General features: G+C 32.3%; 1 protein-coding gene and 1 non-coding gene across 2 annotated transcripts; one reads left to right on the top strand and one right to left on the bottom strand.

Moving 5' to 3' along the window:
* Window positions 1–7,628: 7,628 nt before the first annotated feature.
* Window positions 7,629–8,750, top strand: Smp_177720 (hypothetical protein; the record flags this gene model as incomplete). The annotated part of the gene is made up of 1 exon (XM_018791466.1): window positions 7,629–8,750. One exon carries the CDS (start codon window positions 7,629–7,631, stop codon window positions 8,748–8,750), a length of 1,122 nt encoding a protein of 373 aa, XP_018645409.1.
* Window positions 8,579–8,649, bottom strand: Smp_tRNA_01715_Pseudo_TTG.1.1. Its single transcript has one exon. It is a non-coding gene (tRNA).
* Window positions 8,751–14,234: the final 5,484 nt, after the last annotated feature.

The raw sequence follows: 14,234 nt of genomic DNA, 5'->3' as shown, positions 1-14,234 counted from the left end.
TTTAGTGAAATGATATATACTCATGGACTGATGCCTGTATTCAACTAATGTCAGAGACATTTTTTAATTGAATAATGTTATTAATAGTAGCAAGAAGTCTTTAAGAGGAAGGGGGTTTATGTCTGTCAGACTTTGATTAGTTATTAGATGAAATTGGACTAAAAGATTTTCAATAAAAATAAATCACTTTACGATGCAATCTTTTCCATCTTCCTATAGACTTATACATTTGCGAACAACTATAAGTATGAATGTACAGTTTAGATAAATAATTTCATCGAAAAGGAAAGTTTCTCTTCTCGGAATACTCTGTTTCCTTATTCAACGACACAATGGGTTACTTTGATTCAATAAATAACTGTAGAACGAGAAAATTAACAAAACATAAGAATCGCATGATCAAAAGTGTGAAATCTAGATTTCTTGATCATGTATCTTTATTTCAAGTAAACAATAATTTTATTTAACCCACTACCGTTAGCTTCAAATGCCATCACGTTATCCACTTAGCTACTAAGTCCTAATAGCCACTTGCTTGTGAAATGGGGTGAATTTTAATTCACTTGACATTGTTTGGTTTAATCTTCCCATTGATGTTTAGGACTGAAATTGATCAGACTCTTATTGGCCATATGTGCGTACTGTGCGTATTGCCTCGACATAGCCTTAATTCACAAGCATTATAAGTAAAAATGGGTAGTAGCTAGCAGTGGAATCCAGTTTGACGCGCGTTTCATCTTATTTGGGACTTGTCAGCTGGGTGTACCTGCATCTCACAGTTGATGTTCATTCCGGGACTCAAACCCAGTACCCAGTCACAACAACAGAGCCATATCATTAGTCTTTAGCCTTTCACCATCTATACTCATTGTACACTATCGATTTGAATCGTTATCTTGCTGTCTCATTCTTCTTTCGGTTAAAATTTGAGAACACAGTTCAAGATTTTAATTTATAATGTAGAAGTTGATGTAGGGAACAAAAATCACAAAGACATTTGAGTGTATGTTAACCGGTATGAATTGGTATGATGTTGAGTTGGGTAACTATCGTTGTAATATGTAAACAGATTAATCGATAAAAGAGGAGCGTAATTACACAGAGAAAATATCAGCACTAGTGTTATGAGAATGTAACAGGTGTGGTTATATTTGATTTGTCATTTTACGGTGGAAATTGCTATTGGGTTATTGAGTCAGAATATACCAGAAAATTGATAGTTAATTCGAAAGTTGATAAGAGCTGTTGATTTGTAATTCGATCAATTCTGTCATTCAAATTACTCCCTAATATGGTTAGTGTTTTGTTCGTACAAGAAGAGCTGTGTTAGAACTGTTGGCCGTTGCAACTCCACCTATGTTCAACCAAGATACAACGGATTGATAAAGACAAGTGAGTGAATTTCTAGAACATCTGTCAATGTTTCTCCATAGAAGAATTTGACTTGATGGATTCACCAACAGTTATATCTGTGTAAATAATTCAATTTTTAATTTTGGTGTTACCGTCTCTAATGTGTTGTTGAATCTGATGATATTTTATCGAAAACGTGAATTGTAGTTCAGAAATCCTTTTTTTGTTTTCTGTGTCGACTAGCAAATTCATTTAATGGTATATCAAAAAATGTCTCATTTATTGTCATAAGTCAATGTTTCCTAATGTTAATGATCATACTATTGAATACCAGTTGGGAACTGTTTCCGATGTTGCGTTCATTTTGCATAAGTGTTGTCAGGAGCCTGATTGGTTGAAATTTTCATTCTCTTATTGCTGATATTACAAATACTCATACTTTTAATATTTATGCTAGTAGCATTCATTTTGTTAATGATCAGGTTACATACAATCATCCTATTTATGATCATCTTACAAGTACTATACAAAAGTGTTTATCAGTTTAATAATCGTATTGTCAGCACTAAATGTTATGTCACTTTTTATTCATATTATCAAACTGGCAACCTTTATTAACTTTGTTAACCCTCTTCTTTGTCTTTTCTGATATTTATCTCTTACATAAGCTCATTGATGTTCAAATATTTATTAGGTTATCTTTCTTGTCATGTTAAGTGATCATGTAGTCAGCATTAACTCCATTACCATTATATAACATCTTTTAACTTAATTATGATTACTATTAACCATAACATCACCTGTTCTACTCTGCATTATTACTGTTCAAGTTATAAAGGGAGACGGAACATAACCATTTTTATTCACATATTCAGTGTCCTATCCTTCTAGTGATTATAATCTCGGTTACTGAGGTCAAATAGATTCTTATCAGCGGTCCTTGTGTTCTTACTACGCGTCATCGGATTGGGGGTTTCAGTACCAAGGTCAAGTCAATATAACATTCAGTAGACATAACCAAGACAGGAAACAGTTTCGATATAATATGAATTTCAAATAATGCTTAATTTTCATTGATCTATTAAGTTAAACAGACCAGTATTTTCTTTCAAATGTCTTGGAGTTGTTTGGAGTTCACCCATATTACCGAATGATCTGCGAAACATACAGAAGGAAATTACTTCATAAATGAAATTTCAGCGTACATCAAAACTATTACCTACGTACATTAAGATAAACCAAATCTCTTAAATATGATTGTTTCAATCATATAGAAGTATGCAGTATGCACATATGCACATGTGCCAATAAGAGACTGACCAGTTGCAGTCCTAAACATCAATGGGAAGATTGAAACAAACAATACTAAGAGTATGTTAATATTTATCCTGTCAAAAAGTCAATACATTCCACATGATTTGTAATGGTACGTTTGTGTATTAATTTGAAATCATCTTCGATCATTCATATGTTGATAAGCAGTCAACTATACCTCAACAAGACTAAGGAATTACTATAGGAATCACGTACTGTAATCTGACTTAAATTTGCTTGTGATTCATAGTAAGAAAGAAGTAGGATAGAAATGAGGTGTTAATATCAACACATGGAACTTATATGAGTTTGTACAAATTCTTATCAGTTTTATGAAGCATCATACGACATCAGATGCATATACGTATAAATATGCTGGTTCATTACATACTCAATGGATCAAATTCATAATTAAACACTTTATTCAACAACACCAGAAGCACACAATGGTTTATTGAAAACATATGTCATTTGAATGTGCATTCGATGTGTATTTAAAACTCGTCAGTTCGATGCACCATCGATAGGAACTGGGTTTCGAGTCTGGAAGTGATCATAAGCTCTTTTATGAAGGTCCATCCATCCGAAGAGTCCTAACAAAGCGATCACTTTTCAAACGCATCTCAAAACACTACTCAGAGTGACATCTAGAAGGAAATTGCAAAACAGTCACCGGTTATATACAGCAGCACCTCATCAATTCTGGACACGTCACTCTGAAAGAATCTTCCTTCAAAATAATCTATACAATCAAAGGGACTGGATAGATAAGAAATCGAATCAAAAACTTACGCACTATTGAGGCATTGATGATCCACCAATTCAAGCTCGAACTCGGGGTGCAAGAACCGTACGTCCAACCTCTCATCCTTCCTTGGTCATAGTTCCCTTCTGTAGTATGCTTTGGTCCTGCTCTTTTGTTTTCAATTAGTGTTTTGTAATTCCAAACCGCAATCAATTGTTATTGTCCTTTAACAATTTTCCATGATGATTATTCAGTTATTATGATGTTTGTCATTTTTCTCCATATCTGTCGAGCGGACAATTATCTTTCATAATTCTAACCTGTAAATTGTTTTCATCCACCCATTTTTCTCTAATCCCCTGATTATCGCGCAACCTCATTTGATATTCGGAGTCTCGAATCACTTTATAATGCAATCTTTTCTATCCTTCTATAGACATATATTTACCATACAACTATACATACGAATGTACAGCTTAAGTAAATGATTTCGTCGAAAGGAAAATCTTCCTCTCTGAATTCTCTTCATCTATCAATCAATGGTTTTATCTATCTGTTATGCTGATGGAAATACAATGAATCATTACACAAAGTAATTGCAATTACTGTAATACAAGTTACTTTATACTCTTCCTAAACACGCGTGTTCATATCAGTTCTAATAATATGTACACAGTGTTCGCAAATTAAAATGAATATGAGTTTTAACGAGAACTAGTATTCGTTGGATGAAAAATTCAAGAAACAATATTCATTACAAACCAGAATAAACTGAAGAATCCACTGAAGACATTAGGAGAATTGGCAATTCATTTATCCTGAGATTCATCTACATTATACAGTCACAAGTTTTCACATTGTGAACAATATGCCATTTGATCAATTAATAAATTTATGTCACTCCATACTTTTTCAACGATCTATTGCTCTCCAATACAGCTAAATACCTAATCCTTACCAAGAACAATGTGAGGACTCTTAACAATCCATCTAGTTTGTTGTAATTGTTCGAGGAGTCGAGTAATCCATATTTTTCTGAATGGAAATATATGTATTTCGTTGTTTTTCAATGTTAGACAGAGTAACCTGCAGAAGACTTCAGTAGATTCATTAATTATGTAGTTTGTTTATACTTTGTGATGTTATTGTTTTCTTCCATATGATCTAATCTACTTACAAAGCTGTTCTCTGATTGGTTGGGAACTGTCACAAAATTCGTCTCTATTGTTTATAACTTCATTATCTTTACTATATACTTCTATTCGAGTTATTTAATTTCAACAGTTATTTAGCTTGGTCATTCACCAATTTATAGCATGTGTTGTAATTTTATTTATAATCATATATTTGAACGACACTTCCTCTTCCTTTGTTGTTTTGTGCCGGTTATTGACCGTCGGGAAACATTTACATTTAAATTTTGTATATATTTATTATCAGAATGGGGATTTGTGGTGATTGTAGTCATTTTTTAATAGTTGAATTTATGAGTCGATCTAAACTAGACTACCATTGAAAACGTGCAAGCACTGACGGCCGTTTCGTCCTAGTATGGGGATTCTTAGAAATGTTCATTCATGATCTCACACACCAGATCGAAATAACCTCTAGACCACTGAACCGCGACTTCACATTGTCTTCAGTGAGTAACTGTCTTCCAGCCGACACGGATTAGCTATCTCGACCACGTGTTTTCATTAGAACTCCTGAAATTTCCTCTGGAATCTATTCACTAGTGAGCACATGATAGTTTTCATTATGGGGTTGTGGAATCTCATACTAGGACGAATCCCCACAATCTCATATTGAAAACGATTTTTGTTATCGATACTTCATATTTAAATAGTAGATCGGTAAGTGAATTACATTATTTTATTGTTGGTAGAACTGAAACCTATAGAGAAATATCACTTAGATCTCTATGAACATAATTCATTTTGCAACACAATCTCACATTTAACAATCAGGTGTTTAGATAGTTAAATGTATTATTTGTTAAATAAATCACCAGACTGTTACTATAATATAGTGGGAACTTGTTTGTTTATTACAGGTTTTGATTTTTTCCGTACATTTCCATTTTGTTAACTTTATCTTCTATTGAAGTTGAGAAGAATTGAAATTTGTCTGCTCTATCGATGGAGATCCGTCTGTTTGTAAGATGGTATTTGGAGGTAGTCAACAGGAAATCCTGTGACCTAGGTTTCATGTTATTCAGTGCTCATTACCAAGGTGAGGTAACTAATACTCCCTGACTGATTCGATATCGTTTCACTCAGCTTCACAGACCCAGTCATTACCATTGAGCTAGTGAGGCAGTGAGCAACCTTTTGTAGAACTGAAGTGTATTGCACAATGGATTAGTCACTGAGTAGTGACTACCATCGTGTCACCAGCTTAGGTCTTAACACTGTTCATGCGATGCTGAGTCTCGTAGACTAATGACTACATTTCAACTTGATAGACAGAACTCGATCAACCGTAAGAAAGATTTTACATACAAAACATAAGTGAACGTTCAATGATCAATCAGTTATACAAGAGGATATATCAGTTTATTCAGTTCATTTTTCAGACGGTTTACAACCGTAGCTGGTATCAAATAATAGGGTATATAATTTCACTCGTTCAAGACTATATGGATATCGGTAGTCAGCAGTCAGTCCTTTTATACTTGTTTACTTACTTATGCCTGTTACCCCTCATTGAGGAGCATAGGCCGTCTACCAGCATTCTTCATCTGACTCTATCCTCGAAAATCCTTTCCAGTTCCTTCCAGTTGTTATTTATCCTCTTCATATCTGCTTCCCATTCCCAAAGTAATGTGTTCTTCGGCCTTCCTCTTTTTCTTTTCCCTCCAAGATTCCAAGTTAGCACTAGCTTCATGATGCAGTTTGATGTTTTACACAATATATATTTGCGTATTTTCCTGATTTCCTCTTCATTTGGAAGTTAGTTTGTTTTCTGTAATAGTAAGCTGTTCCTGATTGTATTCGCTCAAATACTGTGAAATTATTCGCTCTAATTTAGACAAGAGTTCTTATATATTTTCCAGTCGTGTTTTAAAAAGAATCTGACTGTATATATATAAAAATATTGAAGTTTTTAACCAGAATACACCGTCTAAATTCATATTGTCAGTAATTTATAAATAATTGTTCAAATAAAACAAAATTATCCTCCTCCTATGTATTGTAAGCAAAGATAGATAGTGGCTAACAGTGGAATCCAGGACGCCCACCACTTCGTCCTATTTGGGACTCGTCAGCTGGATGTACCTGCATCTCAGAGTTGATATTCACTCTGGGACTCGAACCCAGCACCCTTCGCTTCAAACACCATTGCGTTATCCACTTTGCTACTGAATCCTGATAGGCACTTGCTTGTGCAATGAGGTGAAGTTTAAATTCACTTAGTATTGTTTGTTTGAATCGTCACATTGATGCTTAGAACTGCATATATGCCAGTTAGAAACTGACCAGTTGCAGTCCTAAACATCAATGAGAAGATTCAAACAAACAATACTAAGTGAATTCCTCCTATATACATATTCACAAAAGAAGTGAATTTTACTAATTATATGTTTAAAATACATTCTTACATATAATTTATCCTTCTTATTAATTTCGTGTACCGGTTAAAAGTTCGATGTAGTTATCAGATTGTACATTACATTAGTTAGTTAGTATTCAACTATTGTGAACATTTAAATGTCCTCATTAGTTCAATGAAAAATCATATTTCATTGTCTGTAATAGATTTGTTGCTGTTGTTGTTGAGTATACTTAGATTGATTATACACAATGTAATGATGGATAAATTTTCTATTTTATATCATGTAAAGAATGCGGTTAAAAAAGTAAGATGATTGTAACCATGGTGATTAGTTATTATTTTCATGTGGTTGTTCTTTGAAATTATTTCAATTTTCATTATCTGATCGAATATATAAGTAGTATATAATGAAATGGTATAATATGAAAGTTTATTGGTAAATGCTTTTTATTACAGTGAACTAATTCACTTTGATACTATGTACCTTGGATACTATAACCATTAATAACTTTTAACTTTCCCTAAAAAAAAAGAGAGGACTCTTGTATTTGTTATGTTACTGATAAAATCAGTGCAAAAACTGTACATATATATATATAAACCGAAAAAAGAAACTATAAACAGAGAATAATCACTAAAGTTTTATAAACAATTCTTTAACATGGATCTATATGCTAACTGGACAGAATTCACATCACCTTGGGATACATTAATTGATTGTATTCTATTAAATGAAGGATATCCAAATGCTAGTCATACATTATGTATAGTATCAACAGCATTTGGTGTATTAATGGGTTATATATTCCCATTTATTGGTACATTTGATATCATTGGTAATTGTATTGTTGCTATAATCTTCCTTAATTCAATGATTCAATATAATAAACAATTTATATTTTTAGGAATACTTGCTATAGCAGATATTGGAATTGTAATTTTTGTTGGTTGGTTTCGATTATTTCCAACATTTGGTTTACCTTATGTATCATCAGGAACTATCTATTATTTCATGTCAACAAAAACAAGTATGGGTTGTAAAGTGTTCACATTTTTTCAAGCATTTTTTTGTACTCTTCGAGGTAATGTATTTATCCTTTTGGCAATTGATCGTTTTGTTTTAATCTATAAACCATTAATTTATAATAAATTTTCTAAATATTTTAATTGGTTATTAATACTTATTATCTTTATTTTAACAGTGGTAATAGTACTGCCACTTACAATCTTAGCTGATATAACACAAGTACGACAATTATCTATATGTTGGTTTTTAGATAGTTCAAATTATCTTTTAATTCATCAAGCTTTATTTTCAAATACATGTCCAATACAATTATCACTTGTTACATTATTTGATTTATTTTTTTCAATAAAAGTAATTAAATGGGCACGTAAACTTCAACAAGTAAATCGTCCATCGACAACATCAACATCATCGACATCCTCAACATCAATATCGACATCTTCATCAGAAGTAAATATTTCACTTATAATTACTATGTTTATTCTTCAAATTATAGCATTTTTATTTTCATTACCTAATAGTATTGTTTATTTAATTTCATTAACTGTTAATTTTCAAAGTGTTAGTTCAGAATATGTTCGTTTATTAGTAATAACAAGTAATATGTCATGGAATTTAATATTTCTTCAATCATCATTTAATATATTTATATATTATTATCGTATTAAAAAATTTAATTATATATTAAAACAATTAATTCATTGTCATTATAATCAAAAATCAATAAAACAAAATACTTCAATAACTAATCCTTAATTAAACAAAAAAAAATAATAAATTTTTTTTTCTTTTTTTTTGAAATTTAAATTCAAAATTTAAATTCTATGGTAAAATTTAAATATTATATATTATTATTATTATTATTCTCTATCGATTTTCATCCAAATTTTAAAAAAAAATTAAAAAATAATTTTTTTTCTTTTTTTTTAAAATTTAAATTCAAATTTAAATGTTACATATTGTTATTATTATTATTATTATCGTCTATCGATTTTCATATGCTTAGTTCATGTTTTAAAAAAATAAATTAGATTATAAATGAAAAAAATTATTGATCTAAAAGAAATAATTATTCAAAAAAAAATTTAAAAAAAATCAATTATTATTTAAAATTTATATTTTATTTGTTTTACAATACAAATATAAATTGTCTATAATGAAAAGTAGTATTTCAATAGTATTGTAAGAGAAGACGAAGATTATCAGAAAAACTATGTGATGATATATTAGCGTAATACATTTCGAACAGTCTGATCACACATATATATTTGTTAAGAACATTTATATATAAAAATAAATTGTTTACCCAGCATTTGTGGCGTTACATAAAAGTTTAAAAAAGGTGTATTACTAAGGTTTATTGACGCCTTAGCCATACGAAAATTCAAACCCCCCTTTATGTATTCAAAAACAGTTTGTTCTCACCTTAAACCTAACTTAGTAATATTAGCTTATTATCCAAAGTAATTAGGTATCAAATTGTTTTCATATTATTTTTATTATTGTTATCCTTGTCTACTCTTACCCCCCATTTCTAATCTAGTTGACCTTTTATTTTTATATTATAAATGTTCTTAACAAGTAAACGTGTGATCAGATTGTTTGAAATGTATTGCGCTAATATATCATTACAAAGCTCTTCTGATAATCTTCGTCTTCTTATTATTAAACTATCGAAATTTATCAAAGAGACTAATTAATTTAAAAGTAGTATGTATACAATTCTTTTAATATATATTAAATTAAATATTGATAAATTTATGATTATGTATTGATTAATTACTTGTTTAAGTTTTATGAAACAATTTTGTTTAAAAAAAATTCTAATTTGAATTTAGTTCTATGAATTATTTATTTATTTATTTATAAATATAGACTTAGTATTAAAATATTTTTAGTTTTGTTTGTTTCTTAATATTCTCATAGTTGAAATCATGAGTCAATTGAAGCTAGACCACCATGGAAAACCTAGAAGCACTGGACGGCCATTTCGTCCTATTATGGAATTCCTCAGCAGTGCGCATCCACGATCCTGCACTCGCGAGATTCGAACCCAGGACCTACCAGTCTCGCGCCAGCGCACTTGACCGATAGACCACTGAGCAGACATCCAACGGTTTTAATACCTAACTTCAACCAATCCACGATTTTGAGCGACCGTTCACCAATTGTCTTCAGTGAGTTGATATCTCTACAACAGACTTGGTAGAACTCCACTGGTCACTGCTTCCCGCTAGAATTCAAGGAAATATCTTCTTAATAATGGTAATAATAATGATAATGATGCTACTTAGGATTATAAATCTGGTAAGAGAACAGTATTTCAGGATAAAATAGAAAATACAACATCAATTTCTTTGTAATTTTCACTTTTTTGCAATATATATATATATTGCCGAAAAGCTTAGTCGGCTTTTATCACCAAGTGCCACTTGTTGCGTAAGTGATAGATCAGTTTTTGATAAACAAAGAGTATAGTGAGCACTGGTTCGTTTTGCACCATTTAACGGCTATGAAACGTGACCTTTCAAAGAGGATGTCAACAGGTTACTGGTATTTGATTATAGATGTCTTCGAATCTTACTTACTTACTTATTTACGTCTGTAACCCCTCTTGGAGGAGCATAGGCTGCCCACCAGCATTCTCCATCCAACTCTGTCCTGAGCCTTCCTTTCCAGTTCTTTCCAGTTAACATTCATCCTTTTCATATCTGCTTCTATTTCCCGGCGTAGTGTGTTCTTTCGCCTTCCTCTTTTCCGCTTCCCTTCACCATTCCAAGTTAGGGATTGAGTCGTGATGCACATTGGTGATTTCCTTGATGTACGTCCTACCCACTTCCAACGACTTTTCCTAATTTCCTCTTCAGCTGAAAGCTGGTTTGTCCTCTCCCATAAGTCTTCGAATCATGGTTTATTTATTTTATGACAACCGAGTGAACGATGCTATAGTTACTTATTGTGTAACTAACGAAAGATAACAAATCAGTTGATGAAAGTGTGAAGTTTTATCCGCCAAGATAGTTGTAACACATCTTAAGCTATCCAACAACCCCCTACTTCGATGAAAGATATTGGGTAATGTGTAATTAAGGGCTGTCAAACAGAGAAGAACAATCAGTTTACGAAGTCATTGATTGTTGGTCTCAGATATGTTGGTAGGTGTATACAAGCTGATCAGCATAATCAGTGGTTAAAGATGCTGGGTCGAATAGCTTCGAATCGCTTATATAGGTCAACATACATTCAATTCCTTTGTCACACGGATTCAAGAGACTTTCTTAAATCACATTATGTGCACTAAATTATCTTACTGTACATAATGTTAATACCACTTTGGTATACATATTTATCATTTCGTCTCAGAGTGTTAAAACGGTGTGGAAACTTGGGTTGATATATATTTGTGATGGGCTTAACGTTGCATATAACTGACCGATTGTATTAACACTAAAATAATAATAATTCTTGATAATCTTCATATTTTACTTACTAGTATCACATCTGCACAATAATTCAATAGTTTCAGGTCTACCTTTAGTATAGATATTAAAATTATTTTGATTGACAGCACGAGTAATCACAGACATACGTTGTAATGAAGAGCTAAGTGGAAATTGATGTAAAATACTAACTTCATATGGAATATCCTACAAGTGTGTGAAGTCAGGATTTTCATAGTAATTTAATCGTTGAATTCATCAGTCGATTAAGGATAGACCACCATGGAAAACCTGGAATCATTGGACAGACATTTCGTCCTAATATGGAACTCCTCAGCAGTGCTCATCTGCTAGTGACTGGCTTTAAGAGGTATTTTCTGGGCTTTTAATGAGAAGGCGTAAGCAGTGAAGTTCAACCGTGTTTGTTGTGAGGCAGCGACTCACTTAAGATAATGGTGGGCGGTGGCGCAATTTCGCGCATTAGTTGAAGTTACATATTAAAACCGCTGGTTGCTGTCTCAGTGTTCTACAGGTTAAGCGTTCGCGCGCGAGACCGAAGGTCCTGGGTTCGCACACCGCTGGCCAGATTGTGGATGCGCATTGGTGAGGAATCCGGGTTTACCATGGTGGTTTAGTTTTAATTGACTGATCAATTAAACCAATATATATATATATATATATATATATATATATATATATATGGAAATCATAAATTATATAACGAATATGGTATTTCAATTCCCACTACCTTTAGTTAGTTTTGTTATCCGAACTTTTTAGCCGAGTTATATGCGTAGAAAATGAGGTATTATAGAGATTCTTAACTTCGTTTTTCGTAAGTGTTTGAATGGGTCTATTTCTCCAGGAAGATATAATAAGTAAAAACAGCGTGTGAAACGGTTAGTTTTTAATTAGATGGCGTTTTCTGTAACATGTAAAAAGGATATTCATAATATTATACATGGTAAAGCTTTTAATGTTATATATAAAACAATAAAATTATACTTGGGAAAATTGTGGTGAAATATCTCCAGGATAATTCTTAGTGCTTCGTATATCATTCGTCCTGATAACCTTTACTGGATAACTCCCAATGATGTATGCATTTCAGAAAACTATGAAAAGCGTTGACTGCAGTTTATTATTGCGCAACGCAGATCACAGCGCCACAAGTACATAAAGCGAGTACGAGCAGAAATGTGAATGCGAATGAATACAAGTTTGATACGATTTCTATACTAGACTCATTAATATATTTAAAGTGCCTTAATTAGTGGAATTCGGGTTTTGCTCTACCTGAGGTTCGTCAGCTTAGTGTGCTCGTAGAATAGTAGAATGAATAATTATTTTTCTGTAACAGAAGTGACAGGCGCTGGGTTTGAGTCTGATTGTCAGCATCAGTACTGATATTTAGGCACAGACGAATGACGAGTCCCGAATAAGACGAAACAGAGGACCTTGCCTACACTAATATCTACAATCTAAATATGCTAAAATATGTAACTACTGTAAATATAAGGCGATCCACTAAATATGGACATTTACCACCAAAGACTAGTCAAAATTCAATAGTGAATATCAACAATGAGATATTACAATACCCTATGAATAAAATCATTGATATAAAAAGAATAGTAGCAACGCACTTAGTTGTTCAGTTCTGATTTATTTTAAGGTCTAAAGTTTACGATTAATAACTATATATTAACAAAAATTTTGAATTCTTTGATGTGAAATCTTTGGCAGTGTTTTAGTGTTATATCTAGAGCATTGATTCTTGGTATGCCGCGTAATACTAGACTACTTGAATGATCGAAACTGCAACGTCGCAATAGAGAAGACAGAAGACTAGTAAGTAGGAACGTTATTCCTCAAACAGTGTCAAATCTAGTACAAAAATATCATGTATTTATAGTTTTTTGGCTGAAAGTAAATCATCATTTCTGACAACCAATAGGTACATAGGGGGTAATTGTTATTCATCCAATAGGGAAGCTACACGTCGACATTCTAGAATGTTCCCCCAGCAGTGATTGGATGGAATGTCTTCGGCTCTTTCTGGGCTTTTTGAGGCTTCCTTGAGTTTACCAACGAGCCATTGTTACATCTAGTAATAGCCAAATGAGCTTTCTGGAAGTTTTATATAATGTTATTCCTTGAAAGTAAATTGCATAGTCAGCTTTTTCACTCTGAAAAGGTAATTTTCGTTTTAAGTCATTATGTTATCGATCAGTGCGACATTATTCAGAGCAGTTTGGAGAAAACAGTAACAACAAACATGTTCTAATACTCTTGGTTGGCTTGTGTGTACCCTGTGAGGATTGTTTTGATATGGCCACTGTGATATAAGTTGATATAGAATAGATGGAATAAGGATAGCGGTGGAATCCACGACTTGCATTTCCTTTATTTAAGACTCGCCAGCTTCATGCTCCTGGATCCCTGAACTTATGTCCCCTCCGACACTAGGTTCTAGTGTCGTTCGCTTCAAAAAATAACGATTTATTTATTCAGTTTCTAAGGCCTACTGACAGATCATTTGTGCAACAGTTGTGAATGTGAATTTAACTAGTAGCATTAACTTCGAGATGCAGTTAAATCCAAATGACTGCCGGATTCCAATGCTAGCCACGTTCCATCTATTCTATATATTCATAACAGTTGAAATCACTCAACAGAAGTTGAGGTTTTTATTTTAAAAAAATGTTATGTTCATTTACTTAGGGAGGAATCTTAAGGAAACAAAAATTACTTTAAGTGGGTGATTTTGACAAAAAGTTATAAATGCTGGAGAATTAGT

This window comes from Schistosoma mansoni (genome assembly GCF_000237925.1).
Source record: "Schistosoma mansoni, WGS project CABG00000000 data, chromosome 3 unplaced supercontig 0044, strain Puerto Rico, whole genome shotgun sequence".
Lineage (NCBI taxonomy): Eukaryota > Metazoa > Platyhelminthes > Trematoda > Strigeidida > Schistosomatidae > Schistosoma > Schistosoma mansoni.
Note: the sequence above shows the minus strand (reverse complement) of the source record. Positions and strands in the feature narration are given on the sequence as shown.